Raw genomic sequence first — 27,802 nt, 5'->3', positions numbered from 1 at the left:
GACAAAAAGACCTAGGAGAACATGGAAGAAAGAAAGGATCTGTTTGTGTTTCTAGGAAACTTGTTCATAAGCCAAAGAAAACCAAATGGAAAGAATGCAACAAGGGGTTCAGTTTAAGATTAGAGTTAGGTTTTCTTAGCTAGTCTTTATCAGTTTCTCCGACTGGATCTTTAGTTTATTTCTTTAAAAATACTCAATGAGTTTTGAAGGTTCAGGTAACATTAGTTTAATAAAGAGATTTATTTTGGATGAAAAGTTGGAAATCCATGCTTATTAGTGGCATGAAGCTTACATTTTTCAAAATTAGAAATATGAAATAAAGAGCTCTCTTTAGGACACCAATAATTGATGCAGAATTATATTTATATTATCTCTAATAGAAAATTTTGATAATGTGTAATATATAATATATGCTACATAGATTATATTAGGTTGAACCGTATGAACTTGTTGCTCTTTGACCATATTTTATTACCAATATTGCAATTTTACATGGCTCAATCTAAAATAACGTCGTATGTAAATTCAGAAAATTTTCAGAAAGGGGTTAAAGAGGAATGATGCCAGCTTGTTAACTGGAGCTCTCCAAGTTAAGGAAAACTTCTTGCATGTTCCCTTTGGCCCATATAGGAACCCAGAGTTAGGCAGGATGGCGGTGGAAGCTCTGTCTTCCTCACCTTGGCTGGAGGCCAGACCACATGCATGACTTGCCTCCCTCTCTTCCATGAGCAGAGAGCTACAGGCCTTTGTCCTTCCTTGGAGAGCATGTCTCCTGTTTGGTATTTTTGTGAATCTTTCTGCATATATGGATATTTTCAATGTCTGTGTATTTCTCTATGTCTCGCCCTAACCTGGTTTCTAATAGCGTCCCAGGCAGAGTGCCTCTTATTTATGCACATCTAAAGATATATCCTAGACCAGTTTCGCAGATGATTCCTTAAAACGTGGCTTCTGAGGGATTTGCTGCTAAAAATCTCCTGTCAGCTACAGTGGCTGGAACTCTTACATGAAGTGGATGCCATAGAATGTCATGTTATGACGTATCTAATAATTATTGGGATGGGAGTTGTGGAAACAGGTGTTGTTTTGTGTTTACCAGAACATCGCATCTTATGGATTGAGTTGTTTTTCTAAAACAAGCTGCCAGAGACTGAGAGGTGTACCAGGACTCATGCCTCCAAGGGGCACATGTGAGGGACAGGGAAAACTGCCATTTCCCTGCCAAAAGAGGTGCCGGCATTCCAAACCCTGGCCCTCGCTTTGACTTAAGACATTTATTTTTATGTAAAAGTGTAGCAAAGCATAAAATCATTTTGTCAGAATAATTTGTTTTGTCAGAGAGTGGGACATTTTATGAAGTCGCAATCTGTTGATGTTCCAGAATTCTGATTCTTGAGGAGTCTGATCAGAATAGAGCCACACTTACTCGATTCAAAGGCTGAGATGGCATGGAGTGCAGCTTTTTAAAGATTTCATGTGGAGCAAACAGGCAATGATTTTCTCTTAGAGATTGGACCTCAAAGTGTAATAATAACATCAAAGTGTAAATAACATTATAGTCTTCTCTGATTTGTGTGGAGACCCTGTCTGGTTTTTAAGTGTTAGATCTAGTAGATCATGTGTGAAACTCAGGTTGAGTACTCATTTCTCTCTGGCTTAGCAGGGAGAAAAATGACCAGTAGGTTTTTTGCCATTGACTGTTAAAGAACATTTCTTAACAACACACATGCAGATCAGACATAAAACATTCTTAAACCAGGTCACCTCATCTGCACCTACCTGCAGAAAATCTTTTAAGCAAGTAGGCCTCTTTCCTTTAAGAAGTAAGATAAACTTGGCGCTTTCCCCCTGAATTACCTTTCTAAGATTTTCAGGAAATACGTGTTTAATTTATTCTGTTTTAATCTTTTCTCTTCATCCTTGTTGGATTTCTAGTGTTTTATCAGCAGATCCTCATTTTTACTCCTAACTAGTTATTTTTAAAAAGTTTATTTACATGTTAAGTGTGATTTAACTATTTCCTGGGCTCGATTTTGTTTCTAAGGACACATATATTAATTTAGATATTATATCCAACAACCTTGTTAAACAAATTTTCTAATAGTTTATAATCTCTAGGCTGTAGATTCTTTTGGGTTTTCCATGTAGGTAGTCATACCAGCTGAGAATAATGACAGTTTTTACTTCTGGCATTATAATCTCTCTGCCTGTTATTTTCTTTTCTTATCTTACTGCACTACTTAGTATTTCTGTAGGATGCTGAACAGAAATGATGAGAGCAGACTCCTTTGTCTTTTCCTAATTTTGAAGGGGATGTTTCTCTTGTTTCACCATTGAGGTGGTGATTACTATAGGGTTGGGTTGTTGTGTTTTAATAAATACTCTTTATCAAGTTTAAGGAAGTTCTTTTCTCTTTCCACTTTCTTAACATGTGTGAATGTTGAAATTTATCAAACAGTGTTCTTCAATCTGAGGCAGCCACATGGGTCCTCCCCCACTGAACCTGTTAATATAATGAAGTAGACTAATTTTCTAGTGTTAAACTATCCTTGCATTTCTCGACAAAAGCCAGCTTTGGTCATGATATGTCATTATTTTGCTAGATTTGGTTTGTTAATCTTTTGCTTAGGGCTTTTCTTTCTTTTATTTTTGTCTGGTTTTATTTATTTATTTTTTTAAGTAGGCGCCATGTCCAGCATGGAGTAAACAAACACGCATGCAAGTAATGTCCTCCAAGTCTAGGTTCCTTATATTTTCCACTTATGTATCTAAGTGCATCGCCTTTATTCCTCCTACTAAGTGTATTTCCAGGAGTTGCATGCAGACAGATGGCAGTGCCCAGAGGCAGAAGGACTGTCTCTATCTCGTATCCCTTTTTAAGACCTTCCCCAAAGCCTGTAGCAAACTTCCCTCACATTTGTTGGCCAGAATTCTATTGCGTACTTTTGTCTCAGTCAATACCTGGCAAGATATATGGGGTGCGTAGACCATGATGGCTTAAAGTGTGGCCCCTGAGGGGTCTGGCTGGTCAAGGATGCACTCAGTAGGAGTTCTGTCAGTGGGGAAGAATGGGGGCAGAGTGGGTGGGCAGAAAAGGAGGGTGCCTCCTGCTGGGATATGTCAAGAGTGGTGCCTCTGAGCGTCATGTCCTAGTTCAAGAAATATAGCTAGGTGTGTGGGGTTCCTGTTCTACAGAAGAGTAATGTTCTTTTTTGCCTTAATAAACAGAGTTTTCTTTTTTTCTGTTTTTGTATGAGCTCTTGATTACAAACATTAAAGTTACATCAGAGTATAAATGCCAATTTTAGGTGTAGCGTAGAGAATCCCATAAACAGGACAAGATGACAGCAGTGAGTAGCAAAGCAGGGAAGTGATTAAGATAGTGGTTGTAGATGTTCATGGGAAGTTAAGAAATTAGCACAGGTTAGAACAATTACTACCTGAAGGCTGGCATCAGGCTTTGAAGTTCAGAGTCTATACATGTTGACTTAGGTTGATGAGTGGCTTATGTTGTCATGGGGAAGACCAGCCTTAAGTACCCATCCGAACTGTATAGAGAAGGAAGTGGAAAAGAGAGACAGAGGCCCCATGTGTGTGACTTTTTAACACCAGGTGACCCTTCTTGCTAGCAAACTGGACCCCAGCAATAGCCTGGAATTTGGTCCAGAGTCCTTCCTCTTAGGGAAAAGCCAGGGAAAGAGGAGGAGAGAGAGATAGGCAGCTGGGTACATGCTTTCGCTTCTTTCTGGACACTTTTAGCCCAAGCAAGGGGCATGCAGAGGATGGTCCAGCTTCAAGCATGTTGACTTCATCCAGATGGTTCCAGTTTAGAGATGTGGGGAAAAAGTCTCCTTTCTTTTCTCCAAGAGGTCCTCACACTGGAAAATTTGTTGGGGGAATGCCAGGCCAATTTAAAAAATGATCAGTGTTTGGAATGAGATGTTCCTCTTCATTCACCTGACTCTCACTGCCTGTTGCCAGCTTCAGGTCCGCACCTGCCGGGAACATGTGAAAACACTGGTCTGCATTTCGGAAGATAAAATTCAGGCACCGGGTAGCAAGCCGTGTTTCAGTCCAGGAAGGCTCACGGTGTTCAGAAATCTGTAGTAAAAATCACGAACCTAAAAGGAGTGGATATGTCGGCTTTCACATGCTCAGAAAAGAAAAGGCTAGGAGACAGAGGTTGGGGTGGTGGTCCAAGACTTGTATTCCCTGAGCTTTCGTGTTTTGTCTGTGATTTGTCCTCAGCCTTATTTGAGAATTCCATGGCCAGAAACCTCAGTTCTTTTACCATAATGCTGATTGTTTTTAATAAATTGGCTCATACTAAGTGATATTAGATTTCAAAATTCCATTGGTAAATATTTTATTACTATCAAAACAAACAGTAATGTGAATATTGCCCTACCACTCATAGTTTATGTATTATGTTTCTAACCTGGAACGTGATTTAGGATCTGTAATGGGCACTAAATTGTATATACTTTTTCATTTTTCTCCAAATTGTCCTAAAAAGAAGAGCCCTCCCTTTCTCTGGCAAGATTTTAAAGTATTTGCAAATATTATTTTAGTTTCAGATAAATGGGGATCTATTTCATTTTTGTGTAAGACTTCCAAGGAAGGAAATCTGTCAGCTGTCAGCGACCTGTTGTAGGCCCTCCCAGAGCAAGCTAGTCCTTAAATAATAGAAATTGGACTAGCATGCTCCCTCATTTTTTTTTTTTCAGTAGTGGAATGGATGTTAAATGGATTTGTTTAAAAAAATTGTTTTTAAAGATTTTATTTATTTTTAGAGAGGGTATGTGTGAAAGTGCAAGCAGGGGGAGGGGCAGAGGGAGAGGAAGAGAAGCAGACTCCCTGCTGACACAGAGCCCGCCTCGGGGCTCCATCTCCTGACCCTGAGATCACGACCTGAGCTGAAACCACGAGTTGGATGCCTAACTGACTGAGCCACTCAGGCGTCCCTAAATGGATTTATATTTTTATGAGAAAATAGTTATGAAGCTATTCCTTAGCCTCTGTGGTAAAGTTAGAAGTTTGACATAATTTGTTTCTGTCAGGTCTGGTTCTCTTGGGCCCAGTTCTGTTGGATCTAGTTCTCTGATCTGATGAGCGCACTGTGCCTTGGCAGGAGCCACTGTTGCTTTGTGTTTTTTTTAAGATTTATTTATTTATTTTTGAGAGAGAGCACACATGAGGGAGCTCACAAGTGGGGGAAAGGGCAGAGGGAGAGGGAGAGAGAGAATCCCAAGCAGATTCCCCATTGAGTGTGGAGCCCGATATGGGGCTCATTCTTTTTTTTTTAATTTTTTAAATTTTATTATGTTAGTCACCATACATTACATCATTAGTTTTTGATGCAGTGTTCCATGATTCATTGTTTTCGTTTAACACCCCAGTGCTCCATGCAGTGCGTGGCCTCCTTAATACCCATCACCGGGCTAACCCATCCCCCCACCCCCTTCTCCTCTAACACCCTCAGTTTGTTTTTCAGAGTCCATAGTCTCTCATGATTCATCTCTCCCTCCAATTTCCCCCCTTTCATTTTTCCCTTCCTACTATCTTTTTTTTTTTTTAAGATTTTATTTATTTATTTGAGAGAGAGATAGTAAGAGCAGGAACACAAGCAGGAGGAGTGGGAGAGGCAGAAACAGGCTTCCTGCCAAGTAGGGAGCCCGATGTGGGGCTCAATCCCAGGACCCTGGGATCATGACCTGAGCCCAAGGCAGATGCTTAAGGACTGAGCCACCCAGGCACCCCGGGGGCTCATTCTTACGGCCCATGAGATCCTGACCGGAGCCTAAACCAAGATTTGGAATGCTTAACTGAATGAGCCACGCAGGCACCCCCAGGAGCTACTTTTTGATGACATTTTCTGTAAGATGCTGTGGTCATCTTGAATAGGATGCCAGACAGTCTTACTTTTGAACTCTCTGAGGTGCTTCCAGGTTGGCTCACCCTTAGACCTCGACTCCTAGTCACAGTCTGTTTGTTTTCAGTTGACTCACATCTCTTTCTCCGTGACAGCGGTCAGTGTCATCATTGTACTACATTAGCGTTTTCTCAGACTTGGCCTCCCAGTTACAACTGTGCTTCAGTGGATGTCTAGCAAGAAACCTGCAAGGCATGGTCAGCACTTTCTCTCATTACCGCATCTTGGTCTGTGTCTGGTGTGGTGTTTATCCCTTGGAATTCAGACAGGCCTTCCTGGGTGGTCAGAGGCAGATGTTGAAGAGTGGTGGAAGCCTCCCTCCCTCTGTTCTACTCTTGGGCTCTTTCCATGCAGATGGGTGCTGTGGTCGGTTCTAGAGAACTGGAATCTTTGTGTGCTGCTCCCTCCATCTGGATGGTTTTGTCTTAGTGGAGAAGGTTGCTTGGTGCCAAAACATTGGATTGTCCTCAAGTTCACTTTTTTGGGGTCCTCACAGGTTCAGGGATGTTTCTGAATTTATGGGTGTGGCATGGGAAGGCCTCTGGCATAGCTGGTCTGTGAATAACTGATTGAACCTGAAATTTAGACATTTATCTTGCCAGCCTGACCTTCCTAGTGACAGCAGAGGCATTTTCTTTTCCTGCTTCGTCAAACTCATTCTTGATCTGTTTGTCCAGAAATGTTCCTGATCTTGATGTCATAATTGAAAATTGTGCAGTTTATTTGTCCACTTGTGAGGCCATACTTATATTAATTCTCATCATGAAATTGCACTGTATAAGTGATCTCGCACCATAAATACAGCAATGATGGGGGGTGGTGGTCAATCCAGGTTTTTTCTTACAGAGTACTGACATAATTCACCCCAGTTAATCATCAGTGTAAATGTCAGCTGCTGGCACCAAAATTTAGGTACCTTGTGCATGGACATGAAGAGAGGTCTTGGAGATGTTTCTGAGGGTTGCCTTGTTGGGTGAATGGGAATTCTGTTCCTCTTGTCAGGAAGATGGTCTCAGTAGAGAATGTCGCTCCTTTGCCGGCTGAGGAAGATCAGATTTAGTCCCAGGGCTTTGGTATGATTTGCTGGCATTTGTTGCACTTTTGCTCCCAGTCCAGACTGAGGAGATGGGGACACAGTATTTTTTTAAGATGTTAATTGCCAGTGGAGGGGTAGGGAGAAGGGGCTTGGGAGTGACGTCATCTTTCCCAAAGAAAGGAAATGTTGGAGACTAAGTTTGGAGAATTACTATTTTTGTATTCCAGGAGCCCATTGGCTTTGTGAGCTGAGAGCCAGTGAGGACGGTGTGTGGGCTTCTGTGTGCTGGGGTCCGTGGCAGTGGGGAGTGGGTGGAGGGATGGGTGCACTTTCCTAGGCAGGCTGTGGCAAGGTGCTGGTATTGGGCCTGGTGCTTGGCTGCATGCATGTAAGCCTGGTCAGAGCTAACTGTGGGCAGTACGAATCTGGAGGCTGGAGGGGGGCCCTCAGTCCAGGTCTCAGAGAAGACCAGGATGCTGAATCTGCGGCTCTGAAGATGATTAGGAGTGGGGTGACGCAGGAGTCTAGGCATGCACGTAGGCCTGGGCAGGAAACAGGGTGACGGGGTAGGGTCGGGAGAGTTTAGACATCCTAGAGCACGAAAGGCAAGGGGAGGAGAAGTGGGAGATGAAGCACTCTGAGGCCAGTTCACGAACTTTCTGTAACGCATTGAGGAGCGTTGACTTGGTCCTTCAGAAATAGAGCACCGCCCTGGAAGCGTTCTAAATGGGGAGTGACTTTATTTTTTCAACAGTTTTACTGAGATATTATTCACATACAGTTCACCCACTTAAAGTGTACGCTTCAGTTCAGTGACTTTTGCCACGTTCAGAGTTGTGCAGCCATCCCCACAACGGATTTTAGAATGTTCCCATCGCCACAGAAAAGCCCAGTGCTCTTTAGCTCTCGCTTCCCGTCTCCCCCCCAACTCCAGTGTCAGGCAGCAGTGTGTTTATTTCCTGCGTGTCCAGATTTGCCTGCCCTGGACGGTTCAAATAAATGGAATCATGCACTATATGGCCTTTGGTGCCTGGCTTTTTTTTTTTCACTTAGCATGTTTTCAGTGTTCCTCACATTGTAAGATATAACACCAGTTCAGTGCTTTTATTTCCAGATGGTACTCCATTGCGTGGCTCTACCACATTTTCTTTACCCATCCATCAGGTGACAGACATTTGTGTTGCCTCACTTGTTGGGTATTATGAATAATGCTTCTAGGGAGTGCTATTTACAGGCCATCGACTTGGCATTTTGACTGCATCTCTGGCTGGGTACAGGATAGATTTGAAGGGGACAAGATGAGGCAGGGATCATTGTTAGGAAGTTGTGGAAGTCTCTGTGCGTCCTTTTTGTACTTCTTTAGGTGTGGAATCTTGGGTTTAGCTAAAATTCCATGCAGAACTGGAGTGTATAAAACAGATTAAATGAAGCTACCCTTGACAGTGGTGTGGAGGCCTAGAATCTCTTGCCCTCGGTATCTTCCTTCCATGAAGCTAATGGGGTGGGGGTGGGGAGTTGCTTTTTGAGAAGTTACAAAAGTTGGTTATATTGGTCAAAGAGGGGTTTCCCATGGGCAATGTGGCTGGCTGGAAGAGGAATAGGCTAGGAGTTGAGAGAGTGTGTGTTCATGTGTGTAGAGGGGGTGGAGGGAGAGAGACCTGGAGGGGTTTGGATTTGGACCCTCCCATTGAGTCAGAGTCTGATGAGCCCCTCTTGGGCCCCTCCCCCCCGCCTCCCGTCTGGCATAGACCACTTGTTGGACAGTAGCAACCCCTTAGCTACAAGGCTGGAGGGATAAGCTGGCTGAAAGGTTCCCCTGGGGTGTGGGAAGATGGAAGGCAGTCACGGTGGGGTGGCTTTTGGTCAGAGGCAGCAGCAAGGCATGGCTGGGGGCTGGGCATTACTTCTCCCCACAGCCTCCACTAGCCCCTCTCCAAAGCAGCTCACTGCAGGCAGAGGGAGACAGTGCACCCTCTGCATCCTCAGTTTAAGTAAGTCCTGTAGCCCAGTGTGTGTCAAAGTTAGGGTGCATGTGAACCCCCTGGGGGTCTGGTCCAACACAGACTGATCTGCAGTTCTGGGTGGGACCAGAGAGTCTGTCTTTCCAACTAGTTTGCAGGAAATGCTTGGAGCGGGCGGGGGGCAGCCCCAGTTCCACACAGGTTGCTGCTGCTCAGCCTCTCTCTTTTGGTGTCTGGTTGTGGGAATTAGGAAAGTAGAGCAAAGTAGAGTAACCAAAGGTTGTCGAGTCTTTTTAGGACCTCATTGGCACAAGACACTTGACAATAACACACACTTAGGATAGGCCCTCCTCATAGCACAGAGTGGGGCTGATGGGTTAGGAGAAGCACCTGTACTATTTCCTGGGTCTGGTGAGTAATATGTGTATTTTGAGTCAGGAGAATCCAAACAGTAGGATGGCTGTGTGAGTGATGCTTCTATTCTCTCATTTCATTGTTAGCAAACTTCCTGAGGTGATACTCCTGATAGCATCCTGAAAAATGAGTTGCGCCTAATTACAAATTTATCTTGGAGTGGGGTGGAGCAGCTTTTGTTTGTACTGAAACTATAGCCGATGCCTTTTTAAAAAATTTTTTTGTTATGTTAATCACCATACATTACATCATTAGTTTTGGATGTAGTGTTCCATGATTCATTGTTTGTGCATAACACCCAGTGCTCCACGCAGAACATGCCCTCTTTAATACCCATCACCAGGCTAACCCATCCCCCCACCCCCCTCCCCTCTAGAACCCTCAGTTTGTTTTTCAGAGTCCATTGTCTCTCATGGTTGGTCTCCCCCTCCGATTTCCCCCCTTCATTCTTCCCCGCCTGCTATCTTTTTCTTCTTTTTTAACAACATATATTGCATTATTTGTTGCAGAGGTACAGATCTGTGATTCAACAGTCTTGCACAATTCACAGCACTTGCCATAGCACATACCCTCCCCAATGTCTATCACCCAGCCACCCCATCCCTCCCACCCCCCACCACTCCAGCAACCCTCAGTTTGTTTCCTGAGATTAAGAATTCCTCATATCAGTGAGGTCATATGATACATGTCTTTCTCTGACTGACTTATTTCACTCAGCATAACACCCTCCAGTTCCGTCCATGTCGTTGCAAATGGCAAGATCTCATTCCTTTTGATGGCTGCATAATATTCCATTGTGTATATATACCACATCTTCTTTATCCATTCATCTGTCAATGGACATCTTTAGCCAATGCTTTTACAAATACGTTTTCTCCCACATAAATTGCATTCATGAGAGTTTTGTGGGGGTTGGCTAACATTTTTTTTTTAGAAGTAAATGGTAATGATAGCAAACATCAGATTTCAAAGAAAGTTTGAGTGCTATAATTTTGGCCCCTAGTGGGGTATCTGCATGTGGACCCTGAGACTAAGCAGGCTCAGCCACGTTGCAGGGGCATTCAGAGCCGAGGTTTCAGTCAAATCCTTGGGAATGTTGAAATAATACTACTGAAGAGCACTTTCTTTTCTCTGACAGGCTGCACACTTGAGAATTGTAAGTTTGTGATCAAGAGTTTTTACCTCTTTAGATATTCTCTTTGGAAGCAAGTCAGATTGTTGGAGCTGTTTGGACAAAGCAATGACTAAAGATGAAGTGTTGTCACTCTTGAGCTTAAAAAAATTTATGACAGTATTTGATAGCTGGGAGAGAACGTATGTAACACACATGCATGTAAAGAGCATAACCTTGAGGTGAACACCCAAGGATCTCCCTCCTAAGCTTAAGAGTAGAGCATGTGCCATACCCAGAGGCCTTCCTGTCTCTCCTCCCACCGCACCTGCTCAGCGAAGACTACTATGCTGTGTCCTGTGTCGGTCAGCCTGGTTCCAGTCTCTTAAAATGGCTTCAAGCACATGCATGTCCCTAAGCAGCAGTGTCTGGCTTTCTTTTCTTTTCTTTTTTTTACTTTTAAGTAGGCTCTACACCCAGCGCCCAGCATGGAGCCCAACATGGGTCTTGAACTCACGACCCTGAGATCAAGGTCTGAGCTGAGATCAAGAGTTGGACACTTAACCAACTGAGCCACCCATGTGTCCCTGGCTTTCTTGTTTAATGAGGGAGATAGGAGTTCTAGTTTTTTTTTAAATTTTTTTATTGTTATGTTAATCACCATACATTACATCATTAGTTTTTGATGTAGTGTTCCGTGATTCATTGTTTAGGAGTTCTAGTTTTCGATTACTGCAGTCACATGCTTTTCATAGCAATACTTCAAATCAGGTGAAATCAATTTGTACAGAATGTCCCCTAATTTATTTAAAGAATCCCTTTTCTTGGGGATTCTTAGGTTCCTCCACAGTTTTTACTGTTGTAAAAATGAGTGCAGTGAACATCCTTTCGCATGTATCTCTGTGTACTAAGCCACTTGGTTTCCACAAGATAAATCCAGAGAGATGGATTTGCTGGGTCATACGGTGCTTAGTGCTTTGAAATGAACTTTGCCAGGTTGTGCCCCTAAGGCCCAAGTTTACATTCTCCACCAATAATATAATGTTCCTTTCCTCAGACCCTTGCAGAGGCTGATTATTATCAGCCTGGCAACTTGGTGAATAATTATATTTATCTTACTGTTTTTATTTGCATCGATTTAATTACTAGTGAAGTTGACTCTTTTCCTAAGCTTAGTAGGTATTTGCATTTCTTCATTTCTTTAAAAAAATTTTTTTTTGAGAGAGAGAGAGAGAGAGAGAGAGAGCAAGCTGGGGGAGGGGAGAGAGAGGGATAGGGAGAATCCCAAGCAGACTTCATGCTGAGTGCAGAGCCCAGTGCTGGGCTATCTCACGACCCTAAGATCATGATGTGAGTGAAAATCAAGACTCAGACGCTTAACTGACTGAGCCACCCAGGCGCCCCTGCATTTCTTCAAATTTTAAAATATTACTTGTGAATCTGGATTTTTGGATCCCAATAAGTTTGATTAATTTCTCATTTGCATTTTCTTTTTTCTGTCCACCAGCTAGTTTTGGAACTTGTATAACTCATTTTATTGGTCATATTACTTAACACAATTTCCTTTATTACTTTCTAAAGAGGCTCTAGTTCTATGAGTAATTTATTTATTCATTTATTTTTTTTAAGGATGGGAATGACTGTAATACCTTCTGAATACTTGCATATTTGCAAGTGTCCTGTCGATATTGAATATTTGGGTCACCATCTTTTACTCTTAGACTCTGCAGGTATTGTCCTGATGCTTGGTTGGCTTTCTTCCTTCCCTTTGTCCACCCATCTGTCGTCACACAGTCATTCTTTTATTCCTCCAACACACGGTTTGTCATTGTTTCCTGTGTCCCGGCTCTCTGGTGTGGCATTTAGTGGCATGGAAGAGAAGACCGGTGCCCTCTGTGGGTTTCTTTTAAATTTCCCTGATGGTTGGTCCTTCTAGGACATACTCGAGCCTTTCCGTAGTCCAGGGGTTGTTCTCCGGTCATGTCTTTGCTTATTGCTTTTTCTGTATTTGCTCTGATCTCTTCTTTTGCAATTTCTGTCCTGTAGCTGACTTCTAAGTTTCTGCTCCTTTTGCTTATAGTCTTGTCCTCTCGATATTGGAAGGATTACATGAATTGATTTTTCTGAATCATTAACTTTTTTTATGGTATTGGATCTGTTGCTAACTATATCCGCTGTATGAGTTTTCTTTCTTAAACATATTTTAAATTTATTAAAGTAACTTTGTGCATAATTAAAAAGCAGGTAATACCTAAAGGCTTATAATGAAAAATAAACCCCTTTGCCTGTTTTTCCTTGTCCTTGTCCCAGACCTGTTCCACGCAATTGAGCACCTTTAACATGTTTTTTTTTTTAAGATTTTACTTATTTATTTGAGAGAACGAGTGAGTGCGAGAGAGACCATGAACGGGGGTAGGGACAGAGGGAGAGGGAGAAGCAGACTCCCCTGCTGAGCAGGGAGCCCAATGCGGGACTCGATCTCAGGACCCTGGGATCATGACCTGAGCTGAAGGCAGACGTTTAACCTGAGCCACCCAGGCGCCCCTGTTGTTTATGTTTGTAAACATAAACAAATATGTTTAACATAACATATTTGAAGCTATTTTTGGGGGTACTTTCTTCTCTATCCCTAAATAATAAACTTTTATTGTTTCTTAATATATTAAATTCTGGCATTATTTCATGCTACTTAGCACTGTTCATCTCCTACTCCCTCCATCTTTTCTAGTATTATGATATCATTAATTATTTTTTTGATATCATCATTTTTATTGAATTAGTAATGTTTACATTGTCATGGTTCTGAACTGTTACCACAGAGTCAGACTGTATCTTAGTTTTTTTTTTTTTTTTTGGTCTTATTCAGCCTTTTTCTTTTCCAGGTTTATGTACTTGTCTTTCTCTTCTTGAAATTTTACTGACAGTACTGTATTTACTCCTGCTGCTCCAAATAGCTCTTTGCCATACATCCCCTCTAGAGGCCTCTTCTGTGAGAACCTAGTTCTGGAGCCCTCACCCTGCTCCCCCTGGATGGGTTGCTCCCTGGGCTGCCAAGCCCTCATCTTGCCTAAGCCTGGCCATGATTTCTCTCCCAGAGAATGTCCACTGTTTCTCTGGGTCCCATGTCTTCCTCTTTTCTGGACTATTGCTATTTTGTACAATAATTCTTCATTGTTCCAAATCTGCTCCATTGGCATTTGTACAACATATAGACCAAGTGGGGCAGAGGAAACATCTCACTCCCCCTTTTTTAAAGACTTGCAAATTGAAGAAACATTTTGAATCATTTAAAGAACACTATTAGTTTGAAATGCTCATGAACAGTTTTCTGTTACCAATTATGCACTGGAATAGCAAAACTGAAATTGCTTTAGTGTCTCCTTAAACTTTGCTACAGTTCATGATTATGAACCAGACATGTGCCAACAGCTTGGTAGATATTGACTTCAGTCTAAAGTAGATGTTGACCAAAGAGTTGCCTATTATTTCTGCCTTCAAATAGCTTATGGCCTAAAAAGCAATAAATGCACACAGGCACGGAGGAGGAGAGACGAATCCATTCACTTGGTGTGTGGATTGGAAGAAGGCCAGCCTCTGGCCTCCCAAATGCTGTGGGTCGTTGCTTCTCTTTCAGTGGAGGGGAAATGGTTACTCCTTTCCTATAACTCTTGAAATTTTAAAATTAGCCACCATCGAAGCAAAAGCCCAGGCCACTGATAGAATGAAGAGTTGAGAAGTGTTAGAAGGGCAGTGATACCTTGTTCTCCAATAGAGTTAGGGAGTGGAGGGCAACATCATAAAAATCCTGCCTACTAGAATATATAGTGTGCCCTGGGGATGGGTGATCAGTGTTCAGAGCATCAGCATATGTAATAAAATGTTGTGGGATTATACTCCAGACTCGCTCAGTCTTCCCTTCACATTGCTGCATCCTTTAGGGCTGTGACTGGGGATGTGATCCCAAACATTGCCACTGCCCTCCAGTGTCCAGGTATGTAAACCAGTGTAGGATGCTGGTTAATGGAGGGCCAGGTAACAGGTTACACAGAGTGAATTATCACATTAAAACATGGCTTAAATGTTTCTGGTTTGGGTCTTCCCAGAGTAAGAGGATTTAGATATAGAGAGGTCTTCCAGGAAGCACGTGAGACAGGGCAGAGAAGAGCCTACTAAGGCCGCAATGATGAGCCCTGGGGACCCTCTGGGGGACTGTATAGAACTTTTTCAGAGTTGGCACAATGATGGGTGAGGAAGCTGGGTTTTGAACCCCTCAACTCTCATTTCTTGGTGACTGAACTCTCTCCTAAAGGTGTTGACTTCCTGATACGCCTGGCCTGCCCTGCACTCGGGGCTAGCCCCTGCCCCTGGCCAGGTGGTGTGCTCAGGCAGAGAGGTACAGGTCGAAAGTTGGCTTGCAGGCGGTTGTCTGCTGACACTGCGGTGACCTCTGGGCTAGGGGACACGGTGGGTGCTCGTAGTCTCTGCTATAGTGGGCCAACTTGGAGATCTGAGGGGGCTGCATTGATAGAGAAACACATGCCTGGGCTGACCTTGAACCCCTTGGCGCATCCCACAGTGGCCTAAAACAAGCCCCACTGTGTGTGTCTGCGCGGTGAGGGAGTACATTGATGGGACTTAGCGAAGTAAGAATAATAGGAAAGACAACTGAACACCCCCATCCTCAACCCCCCATCATTTCTGCATGCCTAAGAGGGTTTTTGTAAACAATCGGGAATTAGAAAATAAAATTAGCTTGCACGACTTCAGATGGGAACAGATGCCTGCCTGCTTGCTTTTTTTTTTTTTAATTCCCACAAAAACCTCAAGCAGAGTTAATATATGAAAATTAGGTACCATGTGTGCACTTTGCTTTGTAATGTTTTTATTAAGCAGCCCGTTGATTTAAAAATAACACAACAAAAAAAATAAAAATAACACGACAGTTGACATAATGGCAGACGCTGCGGTGTATATGGAAACATCCTCTTTGAATGTTCTGTCAGGTTTTCCATTACACAAGGAATAGGTTTTCCATTACACAAGGAATTTTTTTAAAAAAGCTTTCAGAATTGGGGCACCTGGGTGGCTCAGTTGGTCAAGCGACTGCCTTCAGCTCAGGTCATGATCCTGCAGTCCCGGGATCAAGTCCTGCATCGGGCTCCCTGCTCAGCGGGGAGTCTGCTTCTCCCTCTGACCCTCTTCCCTCTCGTGCTGTCTATCTCTCATTCTCTCTCTCTCAAATAAATAAAATCTTAAAAAAAAAAAGCTTTCAGAATTACCACATAAAATGAAATTACATCAAATTATAATTTGATAAAACAAATTGCCCAAATACAAATTCCAGTTGCTTTTAAAAAAATGGCCTGGTCATTTAGAGATAATCTATAGAAGTAGGTGTTTAAAATTATGCAGTAGATTCACATTTCTGTCTTCTCAAATTTTTGCTCATATCATTTGCTGGTTGGAATTAGCCTTCTTTTCTTTCCCCTTCCCACCCTCTGCCACTTTGGCCTGTAACTAGCAGGAAGAAACAGGGAGAAGCAAAAGGTCATAGACCCAGGGGTTTCCAATAGCTCAAGAGACCTGGTTCTGAAGGCAAAGCCAGTCTGTGCCAAGTTGATATGCGTTGGACCAGCAGGTGGAAGTATCCTCCGCCCAGAGTTTGAGTGTGGGTCTCTGCCATTCTTTGAAGAATCCACTTCTGAAGGTGTGTCGGTCCATTATGGAAGGGCAGCGAGCTGCTCCAGTCACTGCGCTGGTCCCCTTAGGCTCTACTGCATCTCCATGGTAGTAATGCAAGGTTGCCTCTTGGTTTATGTGGTCTAGGAGAGCACACTGAGGCACAGGCAAGTCCAGTAATTCAGCCTAACCCTCAGGAGGTTTGTTGCTGATTGAATATTTCTGTATTCTACAGTGCTTCACTCATACATTACCTTGAAATTATTAGCTATTCAACCAAGCATATATCTAGTGTCAGCTTGTTTTGTTTATCTGCAGGGTGAGTGAAGGACCACACAGGGCAATTTAAACAACTTGACAGAATCAGGACATTTTTTACTGGTGGTGGTAGTTGCTGGACACTAAGGAAAGACAGTGAGCATTGTGGAAAGTTCTAAAGCTATTGAAATGAGTTAACGGGGCTGATCAGTTTGGGGCATTTTGTCCTTTAACTCATGTCCTTCTAAGGGAGCCTGGCTGGGCATGTCTGTCCTTTGCAACCTCCTGTGATTGCCCAGTTGTGTCTCCTGACAGCAGCAGGGCCACAAGTGTGGGCCAGCACCCTCGGAGTAATAATACCTTATGGTATTTTTAAAAAGTAATTGCAGAGGAGACATTTGATCTTTATGACTTGCACCATAAGATTTTCTTGGAATCTTTGCAAGGGGTTAGTTGGAACAGAACTTTTCCATCTCTACTATGGTCTATAAAAATCATAGTAACTGACTTCGTGGAGCTTGAGTTTTTCTTTTGTTATTTTCTTCACTCTCTAATTAGATTTTGTTCATATGCGGGACAGAACAGGCTGGCAGGAAATAATCAGCACTAAAATAACTCAAAGATGGGGTCGTGGGGGTGGGCCCAACATTGCCCTAGCAGGAATAGAGGCCAGGTTTGCTGCCCTGGACCTGTGGCTCACCCCAGGAGCTCCTGTCCCAGTGAGCATTTGCTCCAAAAGGAGGCAGGTCGACTGGAGTCTTGGCTAGGAGTCCGGGAGACCTGGTGCTTTTCCCTGCCTGGCTGGTGCCTGGATGTGGTCTTGGGTGTGCTCCCTTTCAACTGACTTCACCTCCGTAGTTCTCAAAAGCAATCTGGGAATCATAATGTCTGCCCTTGACTTCTTGGAATGCTAAAGGTGTCAAACTTACCATAATCTAAGAGGTTATTTATTTCCCGAGTGTGAAAAAAAACTTTAAAGAGCTGAAATTAAAATTTCAGGTTATGTCTGTGGTTCCTTTGAGGAAGGAGGTACTCCTTCTGTCAACTGTAGGCTCAAAAAGGAGAAAGAAGGGGGCACCTGGGTGGCTCAGTTGGTTAAGCGTCTGCCTTTGGCTCAGGTCATGATCTCTGATTCCTGGGATCAAGTCCTGTGTCTGTCTCCCATCTCAGTGGGGAGTCTGCTTCTCCCTCTTCTTCTGTTCCTCCCCCTTGCTTGTGCTCTCTTTCTCTCTCTCTTAAATAAATAAGTAAATAATCTTAAAAAAATGAAAAAAAAAAGGAGAAAGAGGAAGACCTTGACATGGTTTTCATGAGACGTATGGGAACTTATGAGGACATCGACAAGAAGCTGTAGTTTTTTGCCATCATTCCCCCAGACCACGTTGGAAGCAAGTTTAAGACATCATCTCACTCTAAGACTGATCCTTTCATCAGGAATTCCTGGGCACCTGTTTTGCTCTGAAATGACTGGCAAAGAAGTCGGTTTTCTAGGGCCCCTTCAAACCTGCACCCAGCACCTAGCGGCCCGGCAGGCTCCAGGGTTCCCCAGAGAGGCAGGCAGAAGGGACAGCAGCGGCAGACACGGGTCAGCTTTGCCAGCTCTGCTTACACCCTTCCACCCTGCCCGAGCTTTTCCTGGAGTGGGCAGAGTCCAGGGGAGCCTGGAGTCTGACCGTACACACAGCGCCCCATGCTCAAGCTCTCTTGTCAGGGTGCTCCTGGCAGCTCATTAGCGTCCACCAAAGGCTGAAGTGACTCACGGGGTGTTTTATGTCATTGTCACACTGGAGCATTGCACAGGGTGCAGTGATTAGCTTTCGAGGAGCCCTGTGAAGTGCTGTTTTGTGGGTGAAAGGACAGGGCAGGTAAGAACGATTCCCTCTTTGTTTGGTGCTCTCCCCGCGCCACACTCTGTCCCCGCTCGGGCCCTGGGCCGGCAGACCGGGTGGGGGATGGAGTAGCATTTACAGAAGGGCAGACGGAGGCGTGGAGGATTGAATGGCCTGCCCAGGAGCTGCTGTCTGCCTATGAGACAGTTGGGCCCACCCTGGAAACCAGGACTCACCCGTAGGGCTGACACTTGGCGTCACTCGGCTGGGTGGATCCCATGTGGTTGTCTCCCCTGAGAGCTGGTAAAGAGCTGTGCGGGCACACAGCTGACGTGACAACAGTTCAAGTCTCCCTTCCCTCTGAGGCTGTCCCTCTTCAAACAGAACAGGGCCCGCTCGCTCATCAGTGCACTCACTCATGCAGCGTTCAGTGTGTGCCATCCTGTACCAGTTACGATAATCGTGGTTGTCTGAATTAATGGTGAGCTCGGGGAAAATGTGTTCCCGGGGCTCCCCCACACCACCAGCACCCCTGCCTGCTGTGCTGCTTTGCCCCATCTGGTCTGTCCCCCAAGTCTCTGGCCGTAGTTAGCACCAGCAGTGCGTCGACTCACCTGCCATTCCCAAATGGTGACACTTCAGTTGCTGCTGATGGTGCACCCGCCTTCACCTTGGCCTCTTGCTCTGCAGCCTCTCCTTGTCTTCTGTCATCTGCCCGGCCTTTTCTGCTCAAGCGGTCCGCACTGCCTGTGCTCTCCGCCTCCATGTGTCTGGCCGTGAAGAATGAATACACAGGATGATGCTGGTCTCTGCAATTCGCATACCTTCTCGGCCCTCCTACAGGACATTGACTCCCACCCCACCCTCAGCCCTGGCTTCCATTGGCCCCTCCCTGACCTACCTCTGCCAGTTCCTTCCCGACCTCCCACCACACCCTGGCCACTCTGTTCCTTACTGTGATGCTCTGGTGCTGACTGCTTGCTTTGGTCCCCCTGCTCTGTGGCTGGGCCTTGAGTGTCCCTGTCCTGCCTGCATTCTCTTGATGCTGGCAGCTGAACTGTTCCCCGCTCTATGTTAGCCTTGTGCCAGTGGATGGGCCTAGGGCCAGACTCCTCTCTCACCCCGGTCTGCCTATCCAACTGCTGTTGACAGGCCACACAGGGTCTTTCCCTGAGGACAAGTGCTGGGGATATTAGAATGCTAACTCTAGGCCCTTGTTGCTTTGGGGAGTTTTGGAATGGTGGCTCTCAGAATGAGGAGGGGATGTCTGGAGGTACACAGAGGCCTCTGGGGAGCTGTGGCAGGGCTGAGCTGGAGGAATCCATTGTCCTGGAGGGGAGGTCCTCCAGCTCCTTCCTGTTTAAGCCATACTCAGGTAGGTTTATAGCTCTTGCAGCTAAAAGCAAAATATCTCATAAAATACCCGCTGAACTAAATGAGAACATGGATGTTCAGTAGGTCATGTAACTTGCATACAGTTTCACAGCGTGCAAGTGGCTGGCATGGGACCAAACTCTAGACCTGTAGACACCAAACTCCACATTGTTTTCAGGGAGCCACACACTCTCTTTTGCTTAATTGATGAACTTCATTTAAGATGTATATTGAGCCCCAGCTATAAGTCATGCCCTGTTCTAGGTGCCAGGGATACAGAGGCAAGCCCAGCCAACCCCTTGCTGACTGTCTACCAGGTATATAATTGGTGATCTCCACTTACTACGAGCCAGGCCCTGTTCTAAGCACTTGGCATGTATGAAGGGTAATATTATAATTCTCCCCCCCCCCTTTTTTTGAGAGAGGGAGAGAGAGGAGTGTGAATGGTGGCGGGAGAGGGAGAGAGAGAGAGACCATCTTAATCAGGCTTCATGCTCAGTGCAGATCCCGATGTGGGGCTCAGTCTCACGACCCTGAGATCGTGACCTGAGCCAAGATTAAGATTTGGACACTTAACCAACTGAGCCACCCAGACGCCCCTGTAATCCCCATTTTTAAAGCAGTGGAAGCTGGGTACTGGCTACCCCTGCCACTCTGCCTGTAGTATACAGCACTTCTTTGCCCTCGTCTTCATTGCTAGAAGATACGTAGGGACCTTGAGGCCATCTCTGTTTGCCAAATTAAAGAGAAACTGGTCCTGACACGGGTCCAGCTCCTTGGTGGTTTAGCAGCAAGTTGCCTGTACATTTCTACCTCGATGGTTGAGGAAGTTGGAAGGCTCCAACACAACACTAACTCAGCCTTAATTAGCTGGGAACAAGGCTGGCTGATAAAGGGGGTGGGAAACTTTGCTCTGTAGCCCCCTGAATCCCCTCAGGTCCTGTCGGCTGTGATTTCCATCGCACGCGCATGTGATAGCAGGGCCAGACAGGGCCACTTCGGAAGTAGCAAGTGGCTCGGGTCAGCAGAGAGGGAGGGAGAAGCTGGGAAGATGTCTGTACCTGTGGTGCCGGCAGCTGGCAGTGGTTTCTGTGTGGGATGCTGATGATAATACAGCTGTCACTGGCTTGTTCAGAGCCAACGGGATCACACAGGGGTGGGGGGGAGTGCAAAGTGGAAGGCCCCAACAGGGGGCCCATATCTGTCCCATTGACATGACATCTGTCAGATGCTGAAGAAGAAACGTGACTGTCCTTAGGTGGGACTTGACCTCTCCAGTGTGGTTGCGGTCCCTGTTGTCTGGTACTTTGTTACTTCCCTCAGTTTGCTACCCGTCTAGCCCTTTAAGGCATTTCGGTTTGCAAGCTGTGCAGTAGTACGCATGTGCAACTGGTTTAGTCTTACATTATGCTGTTCAAGCATGGACCTCTTTATGACAAGGAAAATCCTTTATTTGCTCTGGATTTAATCATGAGTTGGGGAGTTTGGGGGTCTAGATATCTGCAGCATCCCCCCTGCCTTAGCCCCCTCAGAACTTTCCAGGATCCACCACAAAAAGTACAGGCTGGCCACAGAACGGTTACCGGCCCCTGGCAGCGTCTATATGCCCAGAGCTGCCTTTGGAAGGTTGGATTTCTTCCTGTGGTACTAGAGCCTGTACGGCTTGGACAGTGTTTCCTTTGCATTATGGACATCCTCATCAGTTAATTAAAAAACAAACAAAGAACAAACCAAAAGTACTCCATTTCAGTGTTTGTAGATCATGTGTTCACAGGACTGTAGTTGTTTACATTCTCCTTGACATGCATCTCCCTGTTAATTTGAAAGCTGTTGACATCCTACATGATTCCATATGCATTACCAATTTATTTTCTTCTTTTTCTTTCTTTCTCATTTGTTTCCTTTTAAAAAAAAATCCAACTGCTTTCTTGCTTTGAGATGTAAATTCCAAGTTTTGGCTGCCTTGGATTCCAAGTTTTCTGAGAAAAGGCTTAAATTTATTAGGTTAGTTCACAATGTTCTCACAGAGAACTTAGAGGCATGGAACCATATGTGGTTGGGGTTGTATTAAGATAAATAACATAAGAGAATCAGCATTACATCGTTCACAGAAACTCGGGCTATGCCTGTCACTTCAATAATTATCACACGTGATTTACAAGTGTCCATGGTGGGAGGGGACAGGGTTGGGGTGAAAGTTCAAATCGATGTTTGCACAGTTTCACACTCTGTTGGTGGCACCTCCGAGTTAGTGCAGAATCAAATGGGCACTGTGGGCACCGGAGAAACCTCTGAGAAGTCTGCTTTAATTGGGAATTATTCCCTGTCACCCTCCCAGGGTCTGGCTTCTCACCAGCATTTAAGAGTAGAAAGTAAAGAACAGGTCGGTTGACAAACAGGCCTTTGCATGGGATTGAATCTTAGCAGTGGGGGGGAGGCTTGGTTTGGCTAAGTCAGTGGTGATACTCAACATTTTCTATATTTACCTCTAAAGAGGGGACACAAAACGGAGAGGGTTTCTTTTTAAAATAAAGATCATGCTTTCTTAGTGCCTAACTTGGAACATGTTCATGATTTTATGTGTGTGTGTGTGATTTGTCTGTAGATACACACGTAAACACAGACACAGACACTGATGTAAACGTAAGCTGCTGGCAGCCGAAGGCGGCTTATACAGTTCACTGCAGAACATTGATTTCCAGATGTTTGGATTTCATGAACTAGGAATATAAAAAATAAAAAAGAAATGGGGAGGTGTCCAGGATGGAGTGCCAACTCTGTGTTTTCTAAGATCATTAACAAATTTCTTTAGTGATGGCTGTTAGCTAGACTTACGGTGATCAGTTTGCAATATATACAAATATCAAATCATTATGTGTACACCTGAAACTCCTATATGATGATTATATATAGCTCAATAAAAAGTTTTTTTAAATTGTAGTAAAATACACATGAAATTTACCAATCCTAGCTATTTTTAAATGTGCAGTTCAGTAATGTTAAGTACATTCACATTGTGCAATCCAAGATTATTTTTGGAAAAAAAAAAAAAAGAACAAGACAGAAGGACCCCCATCTACTGTCCTCCTCATTTCATAAAGTAAAGGAGCATTTTAACACCAAAAGAGGAATGAGGATGGAAGTCTGTCCTCTTAGATGCAAGAAATTCCTCTCTTATCTGTGGCAGAATAGTACAGAGAAAAATGCCACCAAGCACACAGTTCAGTAGTTGCTATTTTCACAAGAGTTTGTTGATGAAGGAAGCTATGTGTTGGTTTACATCCTGGGCATCTTATTGTTAGTGGTCCAAGCGCCAGTAGCAAGCAGTTCACATACTTGCACTGGTCAGCAGCCCTGTTCTGTATCTGGTTGTGTTTTTATAAAAGTAAAAGTTGACAGTATGGTGGAAGCCCGTATATATTCATTCCACTATGATCCCATTCTCTTCTGTGTCTCCTCAAACTTAACTACTGTGCTGAAGTTGGTTTGTATTCTCCTAGTCATACTGTATCAGCATAAGCCTGTTATCAGTGTATAGTGTTGTTTTGTGTAAATGGAATCCTGCATATAGCCTTGTGAAACTTAATTTGGTTCACATAACATGATCTATTTTGATATATGTAGATCTGCTTTACAGTATTGCTTTATTTGACTATATACCACATTTACATTTATCTATCCTTCTGTCAGTGGACATTTGGTTTCTGGGTTTTTTGCTGATACAAACAATAGTGCAGTGCTCATTCCTGTGAGCCTTTCCTATGCACATGAATGGGAATTTGTCCAGGGGAGTTATTTGGGAGGAGAGTTGATGGGTCAAAGGTGAAGCGATGTCTTCATTCACAAAGTCTAATTAGCATATTAACTAGCCTCATTGTTTACTATAGCTTTTCAGGTAAATGGGGAGTGGGAAAGATAAGTCAACCATTAATACATTTGGTTTTCTGGACCAAATTGAGAGCTGCTGATTGTTGATCTATCTTAAGATTCAATTCAAAGTCTGTCTATAATCAAGAGATGACATGGCAGGTTAGTTAATAAGTGTTTTCTTTGTGTGCTTGGATGTGGGACAGTGACTGGGAGAATCCAGCTCTTCATTAAGTTTCCCTCTTTCCATGTGAACTATAAAGTGTTTGCAGTCCTGATCTGGGAGGCAGATGAAACTGGGTGTTGCTGTCTCTCGTTAACAGATGGCTTTTTTGGTCTAAGAAAATCCTGCGGGCCCAGACTTGGCCAGTGTGCTCTGACAAGTTTCTCAGCAGGCCTTTCTGGAGTGTCCTTGCTGTTGCTCAGAGTGTCAGATGATGTTTCTTTCGACTGTCTAGTCTGTGGTTTCCTTGAACAAGTTGGGGAGACTATCCAGGGGAGAAGTGGACCCAGGTGCCTCTGGAGTCGGGTGCCAGAGGCATGTCCCCCACCTGGCCCGGAGGAGGTCTGAGAGGGCTCCCGGGGCCAGCGTCCCTGTGTAGCCACCATGCGGCCTACTAGGAGCACTTAGGGTTTTGGCTGTGGGTACGTTCAGTCTCAACAAACAGAGCTGAGACGATGTCTAAAATTGCTTAATGTCCTTTCTTCAGAGCCTTCTCTCTTACCTTCAGCAAATAGAGGAGTGTATTGATCACTCTTTAGAAAACAGTAAGTGGGAAGACAACTTGGTTAAAAAAGGCTTTAGAGACGTCAGAGGAAAAAAAAAAACAGAATAAAAGCTTTCTCACTTTTGGGCTCTTCTCAGCCGTCAGTGAAGCCTGTTGACCATTTTCAGAGAGCACATGGCAAGATGAGTTATGGGTGGGGAAAGTCCAGAGAGGTCCCACGTGTGACTAATGTGTGTTAACAATTCGGGTGCCTGACTGACAGACATTTCGCAGCCCGTTTGGCACAACTGAAACCCTGAGGCACACCGGGTTATCAGACAGAAGTGTGTTCAGTGGTTGCGTGTGAAGTAATCAGTGTTTTGGATATACAGGCACATGTTTACGTTTGTAAAACAAGTCTTTTTACTTTTTATAATCAGCTGTCAAAGCTTGAAAAACAGCAGCAGAGGAAAGAAAAGACCAGAGCCAAGGGGCCTTCTGAGTCAAGCAAAGAGAGAAATGCCCCCCGAAAAGAAGACCGCAGCGCCAGCAGTGGGGCAGAAGGTGACGTGTCTTCCGAGCGGGAGCCGTAGACTTAGGGATGGAACTCAGGTAGGAGCCTCCCCTCCCTGCATAGCTCCGTCTTCTCACATTTTGGGCAAATGGTAACAGATGGAGAACAGAATGGCTTTTGAGGCAGAATTCATCTTGTGGGCATTCCACCCATGGCTTCCTGGGATCTGCCGCCTTCCCGGGTGGAGAGAAAAGTGGAGGTGCAGGCAGGGAATCCGTGGGCCTGGGGTGTTCTCCTTCCTCACTTGCCTGTGTTGGCCGACAACTGCTGCTACTGGGAGCGTTTCCAGAATGTTCGCAGATGTGCGATCCAGACCAGGAGCCTTACCACTGCTCCCACCTCTCCACTCCTGCTCTCAGCAGCTCCAGCAGGACCGTGGTCACCTACAGCCCGCTCCACTCAGAGCTGCCCGCCTCCTGTTCTTCCATCCTTCACTTCGTCCTGCCTCGCACCGACTGCACTCCCAGTGTCCCTTTCCTAAAATCGGGCTTCATTCTTGTCACTTCCACACCCAGGAATGCGTCTTAAGTCCACCTCCTTGCCTTTGCTCAAGTTCATTCCCCCAGCAAGCACATTTTGGAGAGCCTCTTAACTTGTCAGAGTTCACAAGTTCAGGGAGAAGCATAGAACTAATTAGACATCAGTGTGGTTTGTTGTGGAGGTGGTGGAAATGTGAGGTGGTGGAGAGGGAAGTTGGGGAGGCTCCATAGAGGGCAGGACCCCAGAACCAGACCTCAGAGGACCTATGGAAATGGGCAGATGAGGGGCGAGGGTGGGAGCTGCCTAAGCCAGGAGAAGAGTAGATGCAAACACTGTTGGGTGTGGGACAAGGACAGAGAGTTTTGGAACAGAGGTGGAGAAGAATGGCTGAACCGCTAGGTACAATTTGGGGTGGGATTGTCTGGGGAGCTTCTGTAAAATTAAAGAAGTAGGAGAGTTCTGGGTCATAAGGGTCTGGCATGCAACTGGGGAATTTGGATTTCATTCTGGGATGGCGGGAAACCTCTGAAATGGTTCGAATGTACAAGTGACATAAGCAGGTCCAGAGTTTAAGGGGATCACGCTAGCAGCTGAGGGGAGTGAGGCTAGAACCAATAGGCCAGTTGGGAGGGGTTAGCAGAAATCAAGAGAGGAGCGAGGTCTGGCCATCCGTCTCGGAGCCTTCAGCTTATATATAGTCTGTGGTTTCAAACCAAGTCAGCGTATAGGTGTTGAGTGGCAAGAGAGGAGAACATTCATAAGATGGTTTTCTGCCTTCTCTTTCCCTTCTGAAAGGGAAGTCCATCTGTGAAGTGACCTTTAGGATGCACACTGCCAGACACTGAGCTATGTTACAGAGTCCGCAGTGATACTTGGGTGCAGTGGAGCTGGTTTACAAACACAGCCAGACCAAAGAACTCAGAAAGATTGCGTTGTGGACTCACTAATAGTTTTAAGGGGAAGGAAGCACTGGATAATAAATCCTGTCATGTCCCCTTGACTTATCCCCTAATCACTCCGTTTCCTTCCCTCTAACTATGGGGGATGACAGAGCCGTGGTCACTGGTCTTGGCTGATTTTTCTCACACTCACATGAAAGTGAAGCAGGAATCAGAGGGAGGTCTTTTCACACTCAGCCTCATTCGTCACACTCACAAGCCTCTCCCCCACCCCCTTTTCTTGGTCTGGACTTCAAGACATGGGTTTTTATTCATGAACTGGAACAGTTGGTGTCAGGGAGAGTCTTCTGAAAAGTGCTGTGTGGTGTCTAAATAATGTTAAATATTCACAAATACACAGTAACATTTACATGTGTAATTTGTGGCCTTTACATCACATAAAACTTCCATTCCCACCCCTTCAGAACTTTGTGATGATTTGCTCATATCAGTGGTCAGTTTTGTCATCACAAATACTGCTGGTGCTTCTGACTTACAGTCTGAACAGAAACTTTCAGTCTGAGGGGTGAAGCACAGAGAGGCTCTTGAAGTTTGTTTTACAAGTATGCTCGTTAAGTGGGTCCAGCAATAACTCAAACTCACTGAGTTTTTATTTTCATCCTGCCAATTTCTGTGTGACTGTAAGTTGTGTCATTTTTGCTTCCTTGGTTTTTCTTCATTAACTAAAAGAGTAAATCTCCTCCCTTCACCAGTGCTGTTGTGAAAGGTAGGCAGGTAAAGCCATAATGCTGGGTGACCATCCTAGCAGGCTGGGGCAGGAGGGGCAAGTCTCCCCATGTGTTTGTGGTGCTTCTTCTTAAGCCTCCCCTGCCCGCTGGGGATCCTGTTAGAGAGACCGCCCTGGCACTCACTCCTGCCGCCTGGACCAAGGATGAAGGACTGGTCAATCTGATGGCCAGGGAGTGACAATCATTATAGTGGGTGGTTCCTTGGTTCAGAAGCAAAATCCAGACCCAACATTTTCTATTTCTCCTCCTTGGACCAAGGGCAGCTGCCCAGCCTGCACGGTGTTTTGCTGTCTTGGCCCTACTCTGACATGGCACCATATGTTTTCCCTTTAGTTTTAAGATTATATAAATCATAGCTTCTTCCCCAGTGAGTCTTGGGACTTTACAATAAATTTAAAAAAATTGGATTTTCAGACTCCCATGATGAACTCAATGAATAGATAAGGAATAAATATATAATCACTCATCTCCCAGTAACCAAACCCAGCTTAACAATGTAAACATACACACACGCACAAATTCAAATGTGTCTTGGACCTTGTATTTTCAAAATGGCTTTAAAAAAATTCCTATGCCACCTAGTTGATTTCTTTCTTGACTATGTTATCTACTTGCTAATGTATTTTAGAAATTTAATGTTTTGATTTTTGATGTAACTGTTTCTGTTACATTACTTTGAATCTTTGTTTTATTTATTGAGGGGTACTGAATTCTACTCTTTATGTCAGTGTAAAACATAACTTTCTACTTGTGTTAAATTTTGGCCTCAGAATAATTCCAGTAAATTAGTTAGTCTAGTTAGTTAGATTAGAATAATTCCAGTAGAAAGGCGTCCTGGACATTAGCATCCTGTGGCCAGTGGGCAGCTTGGGAATGATTTTGCCATTTCTGTG

At 44.6% G+C, this 27,802-nt stretch overlaps 1 protein-coding gene across 1 annotated transcript in view; it reads left to right on the top strand.

The window, feature by feature from the left end:
• Positions 1-27,802, top strand: part of DTD1 (D-aminoacyl-tRNA deacylase 1) — a 174,478-nt gene that overhangs the window by 134,724 nt on the left and 11,952 nt on the right. Inside the window, exon 5 of the mRNA XM_028112993.2 lies at positions 24,609-24,780. Within this exon, the coding sequence (XP_027968794.1) occupies positions 24,609-24,761 (153 nt within the window). The 3' untranslated portion in view covers positions 24,762-24,780. The remainder of the gene's footprint in view (positions 1-24,608; positions 24,781-27,802) is intronic.

The sequence above is a fragment of the Eumetopias jubatus genome, unplaced genomic scaffold (assembly GCF_037043125.1).
Source record: "Eumetopias jubatus isolate StellerSeaLion01/CBP00866 unplaced genomic scaffold, mEumJub1_p1.0 scaffold_9, whole genome shotgun sequence".
NCBI lineage: Eukaryota > Metazoa > Chordata > Mammalia > Carnivora > Otariidae > Eumetopias > Eumetopias jubatus.
The sequence above is the reverse complement of the archived record's forward strand: the minus strand, read 5'-3'. Positions and strand labels throughout refer to the sequence as shown.